Source organism: Rutidosis leptorrhynchoides, chromosome 10, assembly GCF_046630445.1.
Source record: "Rutidosis leptorrhynchoides isolate AG116_Rl617_1_P2 chromosome 10, CSIRO_AGI_Rlap_v1, whole genome shotgun sequence".
NCBI classification, from domain to species: domain Eukaryota; kingdom Viridiplantae; phylum Streptophyta; class Magnoliopsida; order Asterales; family Asteraceae; genus Rutidosis; species Rutidosis leptorrhynchoides.
In genome coordinates, this window is record NC_092342.1 from 63,556,783 (window position 1) to 63,573,748 (window position 16,966).

At 32.2% G+C, this 16,966-nt stretch overlaps 1 protein-coding gene across 1 annotated transcript; it reads right to left on the reverse strand.

Moving 5' to 3' along the window:
• Nucleotides 1–11,497: 11,497 nt before the first annotated feature.
• On the reverse strand, nt 11,498–12,936 carry LOC139872434 (transcription factor MYB93-like). Its single transcript, XM_071860306.1, has 3 exons — nt 12,804–12,936; nt 12,419–12,548; nt 11,498–12,167 (listed from the first exon to the last, which is right to left on the reverse strand). Exons 1-3 carry the CDS (start codon nt 12,934–12,936, stop codon nt 11,498–11,500), a joined length of 933 nt encoding a protein of 310 aa, XP_071716407.1.
• Between the last annotated feature and the right edge of the window lie 4,030 nt (nt 12,937–16,966).

The window sequence follows — 16,966 nt, forward strand, 5'->3', positions numbered from 1 at the left end:
GTGTTACAGGTGGTGTGGTGGTGGAAGGGAGGTGGGTGGTGTGGTGGTGGAAAGGAGGTGGTTGCATTGTATATAAAAGAGCTCAAAAATCATACAAGTTGATTAATACGAACGAGGCTAATGGTCCGTATGATTGCATCATAATTAAATTATTCAACAACGTTTAATGCATTTGTTTTTAACATCTGAATGAGAAATGATATTGAACCGCTCATAATTATGTGTCGAACCATTCGCAGTTTATAAACTCAGTTAAGCATTCAACACCTCAATTTACTTGTATATCCTCTTTAAATTAAATCTTGAATAATTATCAACAATAATATTCTTTTATTATCCTTTTATAAGTTTATATATTAAATTTATACTATTTAAATAATTTATTTCATAATAATTATCAGATATGTTATTGTAATTCAGAATTAAATTCAATAAATGGAAACATTTAAAGTCACTAATATTATAAATTAGTGAAATGATCCGTGAAACCACGAGTTCGTATAAACGAAACAATTTAATGATATGTTTAAGTATTAAGTGAATTTAAATGCTAAAGCTATTTAGTTTAATGACCAGTAGAACCAGAGATTTCGACTAAAAAACTTGTCGTTGTTTTTACAAACGTATATAGACATGTATTTTCGCATACATATGTAATGTAAATAATTCCATAAAGAGAATCCATATTTAAATATATTAAGAATATAATAATAAAAATAAATAATAAAAATAAAAATTAGCTTAAAAATTGAGTATTTATATTTTTAATAATAATAATATTTAGTAACAACAAATGCCTGTTGAAATTTTTTTTAAATTAAAATACAATTATTATATGAAGGTTGTACAATATGCTTCAAATTCTATACATGTGTTCATTGAGTGTTTTGTAGAAAATTGTATAATTTATTTTAAAGTTTGTACATATGGTTATGTAGGTATTTTATCATAATGTTATACTTAATGTTTTAGATATTGTACATATGGTCATGGGGTGTTTTACCATAAAGTTGTACATAATACTTCAAATATGTTACATATAGTCATTAAGGTGTTTTATCATAGGTGTACATAATAATTAATATATTATACAATTAATAAGATAATATTTTTATCAAATATAATTAATTATTTTAGTGACATCATCATCATGAGGGTTTAGAATTTTCTTTTGAATTTTTTTAAGTTTGAATAATTTTTATCTATGACATTATTATTATAAATATTTATTAGATATTATAGATAACTCAGCAGTAAATCATTGTAAATTATCAATTCAGAATTAAATTCAATAAATGAAAACATTTAAATCACTAATATTATAAAACATTTAAATCACTAGTATTATAAATAACTCAGCAGTAAATCATTCTAAATTATCAAAAGGCTTACGAGTATATCCTAATGAAACTTATTGATGTCCTAATCAAACTTATTGAAAACGTTTCACAGTCACTAATGTACAAATATGTGGCGACAAAGATTAAATTAAACTAAAAATGTAATTAAATGATACAATACTCATATATCTTGAAAAGGTCAAAGTAAAACTAACTTTTACTCCGTAATTGTTTTGTTTTTAGTATCCAAAGAAGCTTGAATGAATAAAATCATAAAGTAACACGTAGTTGTTTGGGTTTCAAGTCGCTTGTAAGATACTACTATAAGTTTGGCAAATTCTTAACCACCCCTATCCTAACTTCACTCTATGTGCATCGACACTCCAAGTTTCTTATGTCTAACTTATTACTTAGTCAAATATTTCCTTTTCATATATTGTCTCGTTTTCGTTTTCATAGAAATTTAGTGAAACGTTTAACATAACGTAGATGAAACTATCATGTCATATCATTAATTATTACAAACAATTTCTTAAGGTTTGATTAGAGGTCGCTCTATCCACAGATAGATGGAGGGAGAACTTACTATATGCTACTAGCATCCTTAACATGTGAAACAGATATGATTGATGGTAAAAACTCCTTTGGCGGTCCCCATCAATGACACCAATCTCGCTGTTAAAAAAAATGAAAAAATGATTTCTATATCTTAACTTCTCATATTCCACATTGATTGGATAGTTGTTATATTGTTATTGTAATTTCGATAGCACCAATTGTCTTATTTTTTGAAAATTAGTTTCCCTAAACTACTCTTAAATTGCACGTTGTTACTTTCGTTAACTTCTTTATTTTATTAGCCCGTGTATTCAACATTTTTTTAACTGACTAATCTCATGTCGACTACCCGCGTTGCGAGCAGCCGGGAGTCATTGCATTGCAGGCAAACCTTTGTAGTCACGAGGGAGAATAACTTTGTGGTTGCACGGAATCGAATACTTGACCTCCACATTGGAAGCCGAGGGTCTTACCACTTCACCACCACCCCATGGTTGTTACTTTCGTTAACTTTGGTTGTGTGACCATCGCCCCATTAATGAAATTTATTAGCGAGTCTGATCTTTTTATTTTAAACTTGAAACACGCGGTAATATTGTTAACTGAAATTTAATACACATAAAACTCACAGCAATCAGTTTAATTTATAAATAGGAGTTTTTGTAATAGTTAATTAACTTAACTTGATTATAGATTTGACAAGTTTGGATTCGTTAATTAGTTTCATACCTAACATCAACTATTTCACAAATTTGTCTTGTTTTCATTAATATTTTTCAATGATTAAATTGGTCAAGATCAATACACTATCATAATATGTAGCACAAGAATAAAATATAGTAAATAAAAATAATAAACGTAATATTATGGTTAATATATCATATATATCATATATCATTAAATTAAAACCATAAACTAATGTGGAGTTAGTTGGTAGCAACGATATGGAAAATGATAGTGGCAACATCAGATATGTTTCTGGTATCATTTACACCAACAAAATATGGTGGTAGCTTGCCACATCATCATTTCTACTAAAATTATTACAAGTCTAAAAAACTTCGATACAAAATTCAAAGTTTTAATGACATAAAGAATGAAATTAAGATATGGATTCATTTGAATCAATCTGTTCTGATGGTTTTACTAAAGATCAAAACTTGAATAGAATCGATGATAATTGAAATTTGCATGCATGATTAAGAAACTTTTAATTTTTAAACTTAAATAGAATCGATAAAACGTTACGAATTTGTAGCGATATTGAGTAACGGTGACAAAAATTGCATGTTTACATGAGAGGGTCTTGTTATTTCTATTATTATTTTCGACCAAAAATATAAGAAATTGATAAAACGAGTAAAGTTTCATTAAGAGATAAAAGTTGTACAAACGAACAAAAAATTACTATTCATGACTTGATGAAAAAGTGATATTCATAATAACTTGATGGTTTAGCAAGTTTAAATAAACGCTCATTTATCAATATCATGGCTAGGATATAATTTAAAAGGAAAAAAAGTTTGCACAATAGAACAAAACAACTAATATTCATTACTTGAGATAATCACTTATAATTTATCTATTTTGAGTTAGGATTAAAAAAAAAAAATGGGAAAAAGGAGTTGCACAATAGAGAAGAAAAAAAAAAACTAATATTCATTACTTGAGATAATAATCATTTATCTACTTCTCTACTTTTCGTGCTACTTGATGTATTATCAACTTGTTCGAAGGTTTGCTTCGTAAGTTCTTTTGAGGCGGAATGGGAGAGGGTAACAAAATGTCATGGGTTAAATGGGAGTCCATTATGCTAGCTTATGCGGGCGGGGTTTTAAATATTGGATCGTTGAAAGCTAAAAATTGGACACTTTTGGGTAAATGGTGGTGAAGGTTCCGTACCGAAACCGATACTTTTTGAGTTAGGGTTATCAAAAGTATCTACTGGAGGGATGGGGGGTTGGATTCTTCGAACACTTATAGAGGTCTAATTGGCACCTCACTTTGGAGAGACATTATCAACAATGGAAAAGATATAGCTAAATGCGGTTTAAACTTTAACAAATCTTTTGTAAGAATTATTGGCGGCGACAAGGACACATTTTTTAGGATGATCGATGGATTGGAGATAAATGTTTCAAAGAAAAATACTTGAGACTTTATCGGCTGGATGTAGTTAAAGATGTAAAAGTAAGCGACAGAATAAAAAAGTGAATTCGGAGTTGGTAACGAGCTAGGAATGGAGAAGGCTTCCTACTTGGAGAGTCTCGGATGAACTGCAGCTGCTGATGAATGACCTGTCAGCTTCGATTTTCAACAACAAAGATATGGACGGGTGGAGTTTGTCACATGGTAGCGATGGTATGTTTCAAACAAAAACCTTGGTTAATTTACTGGATGATCATAGGTTCCATGAACATGTGTGGAGTGATGGAAACGAGTTCAAACAAGCTAGTTCCACAATCACTTGGTATCTTTTTGGCGCGCTAAATGTAGAAGACTACCGGTTAGAGTGGAATTAGCTAATCGAGGCATAGACCTTCATACGGTTCGGTGCCCCATGTGCGATGAAGAGGTGGAATCAATAGACCATGCGCTAGTCTTATGCAAATATTCATTTGAAGTATGGGAGAAAATTTATTTGTGGCCGGGCTTGGACAACTTTTCTATCACAAGTGTTAATGATCGTTGTTTAATGGTGAAGGTAATAACATAATTGGGAGGAGAGGAAAATTGATTTGGCAAGCCGTCGAATGGGTATGTGGCTATTTGTTGTGGAAGAATCGAAATCCAAAAGTTTTTCAAAATTCCTTCAAATCGAGTTCTACACTTTTTAATAATATTCAAGTGAAAAGTTATGAAAAGTTATGAATGGATTCAAAGAGGTCAAAAAGTAAAACTATCGAGTGGCACCAATGGTTAATTAATCCTTCTTTCTTCGGGTCTGATGGTAATGTTCGAACAGGCGTAGGATAGATAAATCAAGCTTCGGGTTTCATTTAATCGAGTATTGTATAGTTAGTGTGTTCTTGATGTGTGTGGAAATATACATCAACTAGTCCGGATCCGGCCCGCGCGATGCGGCGGGAGCTTTCGACTTGTGTATTCATATTTAACGTAGCGTTGTGTATTTACAGAGGGGAAAACGGCTCATGTCTTAAGCTCCGTTTTAGATGTCGTTGTTTTAAGCGTTTTTAAAAAGTGTCCGTTTCGAACGTAGTTGATTTCGTTTTGTTCAAAACAATTCGAGTGTAACGGTGCTGTCGGAAAAATTTAACTTGCGGCGAACAAAAAGATACGGGATGTCGTTGTGTTAAGTATTTTTTAAAAAGTGTCTGTTTCGCGTATAGTTAGTCCCGTTGGGTTCGTGAGACTTTTTCGAGTTGAACGGTAGTCTCGGAAAAATTTAACTCGCAACGAGCGAGAAGATAGGGGCCGTTTATAAATTCGGGGGGAATTAGTTTTTTTTTTTTTAATAAAATTATATGTTTACACTTTCTACCCCTGAAAAAGTGTAAATTTGAGGAGTTGTTGTGTAAATTGAGCCGAAGTTGAGGGACCTATTGTAGTGTGAACGTAAACGCAAAACTACAACCGGAAATAACTAAAACTACACATTTGGGCATGTGTTTTAGTATATAAGGGTTAATTACTCTTAAATTTATAACAAGATTCAAACACTACAAATAAGCACACACAACTAACGAGCAACTTAAGACCCAGTCATTATAGCACTTTTCATGTAAGTATTCGTTTCAAGTTCATCCCAAAAGAGCGGTCTAACTCGAATAATTGAAACTAATAATTATCCTAGGGTTTGTTTGATTGGGTGTTTTGATTGATTTTAACTAACAACTAAAACTCGCGCAAATAAACAAAGTTTAGATTAACAATTAACTAACAACAAGTAGCAAGTAACGAAATAGCAAAATCTATTTCAATTAACTAAGTAGTGCTCACTTATCTAATTCACTCTATGTTAGGATTGCCCCGTTTTACCCAAATTGCTATCGCATTAGTTGTTGAACTATTAGATGTTTAGCATCACTACTAAACGTTAATCGAATTACACTTTGCAAACTCACATAAGCATTGTATTATAAGATCAAGTTAATCATGAGTGGTCATTGAGATTATGCTTGGATTGAAATCACTTAGAATCCTTCAATTATCGAAATCACTTAAGATAACCGAACACCACTATGTTGACTAAAGGCCAATTGAAAACCAACTCAAACTAAGAACACAATCACTTGAAATCTCCAAGTTGGTTGTCTAGATCAATTAAAGTGTTGAAGCAAAAATTGTTTCACTAATCAAATCACTTAGAAAAGCTAGACAATCTATGTAATCAAAGTAAAGCCTAAAACAAATGCATAGCAATGGACCTATAGCTAACACAATAACACAAACTCATATATTTCATTCAAACAACTTTCATTCAATGATTTAGGGTAAAATCCTTACACTAGAGATTCATAGATAAGCAAACACAATCAATTTAGTCAAGCATGGCTAAGATTACACTAATCTAAGATTACACTAATCAAAAATGATAAATCACAATCAAACTTCATACAAGTATTCACTTCAAAACACAAGAAATAAAGGTGGAGATTACAATTCAAATGAGAAAACTAAATAGATCTAATGATAAGATTGCTTAAGCTTTTGCTTGATCCTCCAAATTAGCCTTAATCTCCACTTGGATGATGGAATTAAGGTATTTTGGGTGAAAATCGTGACAAAAACTGCATCTCTCCTCCTTGAAACCCTATCTGTTTCCTTTTATACTTTACAAAATTCTGCACCCAAAAACAGCGAGGTGCGCCGCACCATGTAATGGTGCACAACACCTTATAACGTGGGGGATGGGTGCGCCGCACCATATAACTGGAACTTTGTTCCTCAAAATTCTGAAATTGAAATCTGGGATTTTAGTGTTAATGTGCGCCGCCTTTTGAATTTGGTGCGCCGCACCACTCTACTCCACTTCCAGAATTTTTATTTTTCAATTGGAATTGCCCATTTTGCAATCCCTTTTCACTTTGGATCATGCCCTGCACTTTGGTTCACTTAATAGACTAGATTTTGGTCAATTTTACACCAATATGAGCTTTTGGCCTTGAACCGCCACTTTTGCATAAATATGCAACTTTCGGGCTCAATGATCCTCAAAACCGAATGAAATGAGGTAGATATTGAGATGTAAAACGTGTTTAATTCGAGCAATATCAGTTCTGTTTTCATGTATGTACATATATAGTAGAATTATAGTTATAGGTTAGTCTGCACAATAGTGGTTGTATATCTTGTGATGTTGTATCCTTGTGTTTATTTTAAAATGGCAAGTAGTCGGCATCGAATACTCTCATTTTCCACACACGCACGCGCTTTCGGGAGGAAACCCAAATCACATTGCAGGAACCCGATCCTTAAACCATCCCGAGGGACAGGCGGATCGGTTTTCAATCCTGAATGGATCCGGAAGAAAACACCCCTGGGGTCAATTTGGAGCTCTATCTTTCAGGCAAATTGATTAATAGGATGAACAGAGCGAGGCTCGAACCCATGACCTAAACCCCAAACCCCATACACAAAGTATGGGGATACCATTGAGGCAAGCCTGCAATGGTTATATCCTCGTGTTTAATTTAAATAAATTTGACTTTTCAAAAAAAATTATATTTTAAGCTCGGCTTGAAAGAAAAAAAATAATAAAAGAGGAAAAAGACTCTTAAAGAACCAAACAACTACTATTCATTACTTGTTATGTTATAGTATTTATCTATTTTTAGAAAGAAAAAAAAACAAGTTATACAAAACAATAAATAGCTACTACTGTTTAACAATGAATATAGAGAATATAAGATTAGGATAGGATTCGGATACGACAACGTGTTCAACGAACAATGTTTTAGTAGAAATAGTCTTTTCGATGTAACTAGATTATTTTCTTTTCATTGGCTAAAAAATAGAGGCTGTATCGTTTCTAATTGGAACACATGGTTATTTTTTCTTTTATAATTTCTCTCTTAGCATCTTGATAGGGAACGTTGATTAATAAAAATTTTGACTGTTACAAAAAAAAGGGATACAAAAAAAAGGGATAGGATTTGATTGACAATTGTAATCTAATTGTAATTTAATCTAGTGGATATCTAGTCGATCTAATTCATTAACAATAAATATGATCTTGATTAATATATATTGAATATAAAAATTGATGTAAATGCTTAGTAAATTAAATGTGGATGACAAATTATTCACTCGTTATTATCTGAAATACATATATTCGTACATTATATAATTATAGATTAAATTGTAAGTTAAATCGTTGTTATATTCAAAAATTCCTAATAAGTATTTTTTTGTTCTAGAAATTTTTTATTATTTACTTATAAATCAATATTATGGACAAAAGGAAAATAGACCCTCCCATTGATCCATTGTATTATTCACAACCTCAAATACTGTTCACAATTTTACCTTTTTTATTATTATTTACGTTACGCTTTTTAACGATTTCGTTTATTAAAACCATTCCCAGCGAAGTGGGACCCCCAATTGTCTTGGTTATTACTATACCGTAGATGAAAGTAAAATGGAAGTCTCACTCATTACTGAACAAATAAGAATGGAAACTCTCTAGTTGGAGTTTGATTGCTCTTAGTTGTTACTTGATGATGTATGATTTGATACTGTATGCTAGATCTGTTAGGTATTTTCATTCACTTAGATTCGTGCTAATCTTTCAGATTCTTCTTTACAAGTTTTGAATCTTTTCATGTTAGATAGAAAGAAAATATATTAAAGCTCTAGTGATAATCTAGAAAAATTATAAATTATTCACCAGGAGGTTTTGTAATAAAGCAGTCCAATCTAATTTAACTTTTTTTGTATCTTGAAGAAAGCCGATTTCATTAACATTGTAATCAAGAATGTGGCATTTTTTAGATTTATTCATAGAAAAGAACCCCATTTCTATACTTATTGCTATTATTGAAAGAATGTAGAAATTTTACAAAAGCACAAAATAGATACTATTCTTATTATTGAATGTATATGTAATAGGTAATGTAATGTCACTTCCACATATTTGTAAATCTCTATGTGTATATCATGCTAAGATAGTATGTCATTCTCTTCAATGAGCTAGAGTTTACTTAAGAGTATGAGTATGAGGAGTGGTGATAATAATAAGTGTTTAATTTAATATCTAGGGAAACAATGGTAATTAGATTTTGAGTAATGGAGAGTGATTCAGTGTCTATTTTTTAATTATTATTTAATAATTCTATTTATTATCATATAAATTATTTTAAATAACAAAAAATATATAAATTAAATAAAATAGAAAATGTGGAGAAACGATTGCAGGCTTGAATCGGTTCTTTGTTGATTATTCCTCCATGCAAAATATTCGGCCATTTTATTCGGATTCGAAAATTGAGTTTGAGGAATTTGTGTTTGAAACAAGTTAATGGATTAGCAAAAGTGTTAGGTGTGTTTGGAACTTGAAACTGAGTTACGGTTTCCATTGACTCGACCATTGATTCTTCGGATTAATGTAGGGGTTGTTTGGATGGTTTTGGGTTATTTTGGTTAGACATTTTTTAGTTTTTGAAATTGTAGAGAGAAAAATGTTATAAAGTGTTGAGAAAATGTGAAATAGTTTGGTTGTTTGTAATTATATAAAAGTAATAATATAAATTATTAATTTAATAATATTAGTAATAAAATAATAATGCTCCATCCGTCTCAATTTATTGTTCCCTGATAAAATTTAATTACAAAAATTAAGTGAAAGTGATTGTTACATGTACGTTTTGTTTAGTTTTCAGTTTCACTCATACTTTTTATATACTTTTTTGTTTTATATACATAAAGTAAGAGCATAAAATGAGTTAACTTTATTATTCTTATTTATAATGCATAATTAATTTGTGACATTCAAAAAAATAGTACACACTAAATATGGGACGGAGAAAGTAATTTTTATTAAATATATTCATTACCAACATATAGTATTTTGAATAACAATAAAAAACACACGCTCCTGACTCGTCTTATCCGACTTGAACCCCGACGTCGTACCTTGACTGTGAGGCGATGCAGAGGCGGACTGGGGGTGACGGTCGAATTACACCGTCGCCGTCACCCGGCGTTGAAAACACTCACGACTCTGTGTGCTCTAAAAAAAACAGTTAAACTCGCAGTTTTATAATTTCTGTGGTTAATATTTTCATTTTAAGAACAATATAAGTTGATTAACAACGACTTAAGCTATACTGGAATGGAAGTAAATCTTTATATTTCATTAACTATACTGTTTTACAAATTCATATAATATAAAACCTCGTATATATGATCGTTTGCTAATTTGCTATTTACGTATTAATTCAAATAATACACAGAAAAAAAAGTATAGAAGAAAAACACATAGCTAGCATGCATATGGCCACTTGCATGATAAGACTTCAGCCCTCAACTTCCAATGTACTTAATGGATTAGCGAAAGTGTTAGGTGTGTTTGGAACTTGAAACGGAGTTACGGCCTAAATTGACTCGACCATTGATTGTCCGAATTAATGTAGGGGTTGTTTGGATGGTTGGGGTTATTTTGGTTAGACATTTTTTAGTTTTTGAAATTGTAGAGAGAAAAATGTTAGAAAGTATTGAGAAAATGTGAAATAGTTTGGTTATTTGTAATTATATAAAAATAATAATATAAATTATTAATTAAATAATATTAATAATAAAATAATAATGCTCCATCCGTCTCAATTTATTGCTCTCTGATAAAAAATTTTAACAAAGTTTAAGTGAAAGTAATTGTTACATGTATGTTTTGTTAAGTTTTCAGTTTCACTCATACTTTTTATATGCTTTTTTTTGTTTTATATACATAAACTAAGAGCATAAAATGAGTTAACCTTATTATTCTTATTTATAATGCATAATTAATTTGTGACATTCAAAAAAATAGTAGACATTAAAAATGGGACGGAGAAAGTAATTTTTATTAAATATATTCATTACCAACGGATAGTATTTTGAATAACAATCAAAAACACACGCTCCTGACTCGAAATATCCGACTTCGAACCCCAACGCCGTACCTCGGCTGTGAGGAGATGCCGAGGCGGACTGGGGGTGACGGTCCGATTACACCGTCGCCATCACCCAGCGTTGAAAACACTCACGACTCTGTGTGCTCTAAAAACACAGTTAAACTCGCAGTTTTATAATTTCTGTGGTTAATATTTTCATTTTAAGAACAATATAAGCTGATTAACAACGACTTAAGCTATACTGGAATGGAAGTAAATCTTTATATTTCATTAACTATACTGTTTTACAAATTCATATAATATAAAACCTCGTATATATGATCGTTTGCTAATTTGCTATTTACGTATTAATTCAAATAATACACAGAAAAAAAAAAAAGTAAAGAAGAAAAACACATAGCTAGCATGCATACGGCCACTTGCATGATAAGACTTCAGCCCTCAACTTCCAATGTACGTGGTATCTACCCTTGCATGATAAACATATACTCCGTATGTGAAGGTACTTGATATATATTTATTATATTATATTTCTTTTAAATTATCGTCCAAAAAAGAGTCCTCAAATAAACAATCCGGCCAGTAATTTGAAGAAACAACCCCTCCACCACCACTACTATTCTCCTCGGAGTTTGTATTAATGCTACCTGAATTGTCCACCAGTGAAGGAAGATGATTCCACGTGGAAGATGCTGATTTGTCACTCATAAGTCCCATCTGGCACTGGCCCACAACTTGATGATCAAGATCATCATTTGTTTTGACATTATTCATGAAAGTGATTTGTTGTTGGAGTGGTTGAGAGCCACCACCATTTTCAACAGGAAAAAAATTGGTCATTTCTACCCTCTCTTGATCACCTAATTCTTTTAAACAATTACTCGAAAAATATGGATTTTGTTCTTGATTTGTAGGCATCAAATTAGTTGCTAATTTATGATCGCTAACGAATGGTGACGGTTGTTGGAATAGGCTCAACAATTGAAGGTTCTGAGTTAACTGAGTATGTTGTAGCAATTCTTTGAGGTTGGCTAATGCAATTAGTTGTGGTAAGCAAGAAAACAAGTCGGTTTTCGGTTGATGGGTCATTGGGTCGATCCCCATTTGGATTAATCTTTTCTTCAAATGAGTGTTCCAGTAATTCTTGATTTCGTTATCCGTTCGTCCGGGTAGATGTGATGCTATTGTAGACCATCTATATACAAAGTAGTAAGAGAAAGTTAAATTTGGAATACAAAGGCAAAAAGTACTACGAGTACTCTTTTCGTCTCAAACTAACTGTTCATGTTTCTTATTCTATATGTCTCAAAATAATTGTGAAGTTTCAATTTCAGCTAATGTTTTAAATGTGACAGAATGAATTTTGATTGGTTAATAGGTTTAATCAAATTAGGACGGAGAGAGTACTGATTTTTTAAAATGTAAATAACAAGCTAGATGACATACTTATTTCCAAGAATTGAGTGAAGATGAAGAATAGTGTTCTCTTCGTCATTAGAGAATTTTCCTCTTTTGATATCGGGCCTTAAGTAATTCGTCCATCTCAATCGACAACTCTTTCCACATCTTCTCAAACCTACGTATCGAGATTATGAAAAAAGTTAAATTTCGTGTATGTACTTGCAATCTAATAAATCACCATACAAAAATAAATATATTAATATCACAATATGTCAATATGTATAACAATCATATAATTATGGCTTATTAGGAATTATATAGAACAATGTTCAATAAGTGGAACACATTAGCTGTTCGCTCTCAGGTTCACTAGTAATTAACACAAATCTCTCGCGATAGTTTAAGAATACAATTAAGAAAGATCATGTACCTGCAAGTTTAGGGAGAGCTCTCCAGCTTCCATGACCGTGTTTTAGAACGTAATCGGTGAGTTTTTGATCTTCTTCGGGAGTCCAAGGACCCTTTTTGAGGTTGTTTTCATCACAACAAGGAGATCTTCCCATGTTTCAATTAGAGAAGGTTTCTGGTTGTTTTGGAAACAGGAATGGGTCATTTGGTGTATATATATACTGATAGACAGTTGGTCACCTTTTGATTATGGTCTGTCAAAGAAATTACGACAGACAATAATAAGAATTATGATATGACGTGCAATTTTATATTAAATCATTAAACTTTTTAAGTTACTTGTGTAACTAAATAAAGTGGTTATTTTATTTTCATTGTCTTTTTTCATTTGGTCGGATATATATACTCATATATACCTATAAAAAGATAGTTTATTTTGTAGTTTTCATATACGTACAGTTGCAAAGAAATAAGCTTTGCTTGATGAACTTTATTGAGTTGACAAATTTATAACAATGTGAGTGTTCCTTTAATTCATGAATTAGCACGAGATTAACTACATATCTTCTATTTAATCAACTCGGTCAGGGCCAGCTCACAAGGGGAGCAAGCCGATCGACCGCTTGGGTTACAGAGTTTTCAGAGAGCCAATTTTTTTTAATATATATAGATATAATCGAAGATTTGAGAAATAATAGAGTAAACACTACTACACAACTAAAGCAGCGAAAGTCCAAAAACAACAATCAAATGCTTCAGAAAAAAAGAAATTAAAGTTCAGTAGTATTCTAACAATATTACAACAAAATTATGACCAAACCTAATTTTGTACAACAATGATATTAATCGGATCAAGAGAGAGTTCATGGAGATGAAGATGATAGAGCAAATGAAAATAGACGAGGTGATTGGACAATACATGGATAAACTACGGTTTGTATAACAATAGGTTCCGGATGAGCAGTCAAGAATCCAATATTTTGTGGAGATCATGCTACTAGAATATCGAACAATGGTCAGAATGGCAACAACTTTATCCCAAGCGTTTGTGATGGTCAAGATAGCAGAAGGTGATGTGAAAGCTGCTAAGAGTAGTGTGGCAGAAAGTGTGCTACGGCAGTAAAGTCAAGCGACTAGTCAATCTAGTGGTAAGTTGAAGAAATCATCCGGATTCAGTCAGAATGGAAAATCAACTCAGAGTGGAACTGAGTCAAGTCAGAAGATTTGGTGTTATGGGTGTAGATCGTCTCACAGTAGGCCATGTTCAACTTTGACTCAAAGATGTTTGAGATGTGGATTAGCGAGACATGAGATCAAGGCATGTTCATTTAGAGACAGTGTTTGTTGGAACTGTCAGAATAAGGGACACAAATCAACACAGTGTTTGTTTGCAAAGAGAATGAGTTTCGAGGCGGGGTCAGGGTCGCATTCGATGTCAGCCTGAAGATCTTTTGCTCCCACGATAGAACAAAAGAGAAAGAATCCTCATGTGGCTGAAGCTAGAGCTTTTCAGATGGTTGTAGATGTAGCTGCTACTATTGATGACGTGGATACAAGTATGTTATGGTTTTTTTTTGTGTATTGCTTAATTCTAAAATTAATTGCCCTTTGCATTGTGTTTTTACTTCTGTGTTTTGATGAAGTTACATGTTGATAGGTTGTTTATTAGTGTAGAATTAAATTATGGCATGATAATTATTGTTATATTATTTATGTCAACATCTATTTTAGACATTTTAAAGTATTGTACTCCGTGATCCGTTGCCATGTTGTATGTGAATTGCATGTTATATAATCATGTGATTGAATAGATATGTGTGTAATTTTCTCTACTGTTTTGCTATGTGTGACTAGATTAGTTGCGTGGAGCCCGTAGTAATGCTTTGAGGAACTATTTTTCCTTCATTTGGACCCAAGTGACTTTTAGTTGACAGTTAGGAAGTAATCGTGGTTGGTGCTTCCCGTGTTACCTCTTCTGAATATTGGGAAACCCTTGACCTGAAGGGATTTACTGAGTATGTGTTATGACTTGAAGACATGGCCGATTGTTAGACGATGTTTGGAATTGTGATCAAGTATATTGATAAGATAGAAAGGTTGAATCTAACAGTTTTATGACATCTTGGTGTGACAATGGTAACCTTTGAGAATTTGACTGAAAATGTTTGAATTATTTTGGGATTTCAAATAGTGTGATGGCAGCGAACTAAACTTGGATTACTATGTTATGTTGTGATTGTTGGTTTAAACAGTTTTGCTAGATAACGATGTGTAACGAATGACTTGTCGGTTGGTGACATGTTGAATGGATCGTTCCTTAATAACCTTATAGACTGATGGGATTTGTTAACTAGTGATGCAGTGGATTTTTATTGTCTTTTAGATTACCGATGCTTAACCATAAGGTTGTGTTTCTAGGCGAATGTTTGAACTACATAGGATTTTCCTAATTAAGTGACTCATAATGAAAGTATGATTTAGAATAATATACTTACGTCTGGCCAACATAAGTATATTGTGGAAAATCATACGAAAATTCTGGAAAGCTGACGGGAATTTAGATAATTTGAGTTGTAATTCAACTATGGACTGAAGGATGAATAATGAATTAATTGAACATGCAATTACTAGCATTGAAGGTTGTAGTGTATTAAAGATATTGAGTGAGAATGTAGTGACTGGGTAGTGGAATTTATATCTAGTGACGATTTATTATATGCTGGTTTTAGTAGATTAAATACATATCTTGTTGATATAAGTACCGATCTTGGTGAAGTAAATGAAATTCGTTTTGCAACTACTTGAAACTTTGATGGAATTTGACTGGATAAAAAGTTTGATTTGATGGCAATTCGGTGGATTTGATGGTACTAAGCGATATAGTGACGTAATTTGACTATTGGTTGACGACTTGATCGTGAAAATTGAAGTACTTGTGATCCGTAAATGATTTTCTGAGTAAATGTTACTATTTGGAACTTTCATCCGATATAAAAATTAACTATCCTTTGCATTTTATTAAAACCGATGTTAACTTTGACAAAAGAATTTTAATGTGACCAACGATGCAATTGACATAGGATTTGATTGATGATATTAGTGGTTGGGTATTTGAATCTATTGATTAGAAGCTTGTCGATATTGATTCAGTCGGTTATGGTAATTATAGTGGATGTGTATTATTGTTTGGATTAAAACTCGAGACGGGAAATACATAAGTTATGACTAGAACTTGTGACTATTATGATGATGATTGACCAGATTTTAAGGGTGGTAGATTTGAAACACCTCAGATTAGGCCTAGTAGGAAATGATCATTTTGACCTTAAGTTATTATTTACTTTAATAATTGTGTTTATTATAATTATATGTTTATAGTTATCTAGTCGTTTAGTTGAATTCGTATTGTGACAAGGGTCACAGAACATATTTGTTTATTTAAAATGGACCCCATTAGGACTGCCTAACGAGGTGCGTAGTGTTTCTAAAAACTACTAAATACCCGTGCATTATAGGAAGTGGGTTTTAATCCCATTTGATGACTATAAATGTCCATGACTTTTTCATTTTCCCCATTTGGTAACCTTAAAACATTCACGCACCTTAGCTCTCTAATCCTTAAAACTCAAACTTGTTTTTTTGTAAATTTTAGATTAAGTCAAGTTGTGAATCTGTTCCTTGTGATTTCAGTAACTAAAACAAGGTATGTGCTTATTCGGTTCATGCTTTAATCTTTTTCAAATTAGGTTTTTTGGTCAAAGTGATGTTCATATGGTTTTTGAGTTTGATCTAGCATGAAATGTATTTATTATGCTTGTTTGATGCTAGATACACGATATATACTCGTTGTATGACCTTCATGAATTTGCAATTCGACATAACAGTCAGAAATCATGATTTTAGGTATGAAACTTGTTATCATTGTTGTTGCTGCCAGTTCTTCAGCTCCACATGAACGACTGGTTGTTCGTAGGACGAGACCTCGTTCATACGACCGACGTGTTGTATTAGTAACCCTGATTTGATTCTTGGTCCGTATGAGAGAGATGTTGGTTCTTACGAACCATATGCTGGTTCGTGTGTACCAGGTGTCAGTCGTGCGAACTACATGTGGTGCCCAAACCTCTTTTGTTTAGCTAACCCATACGAATGTCATGTTGTTCGTACGAATGTCATGTTGTCCGT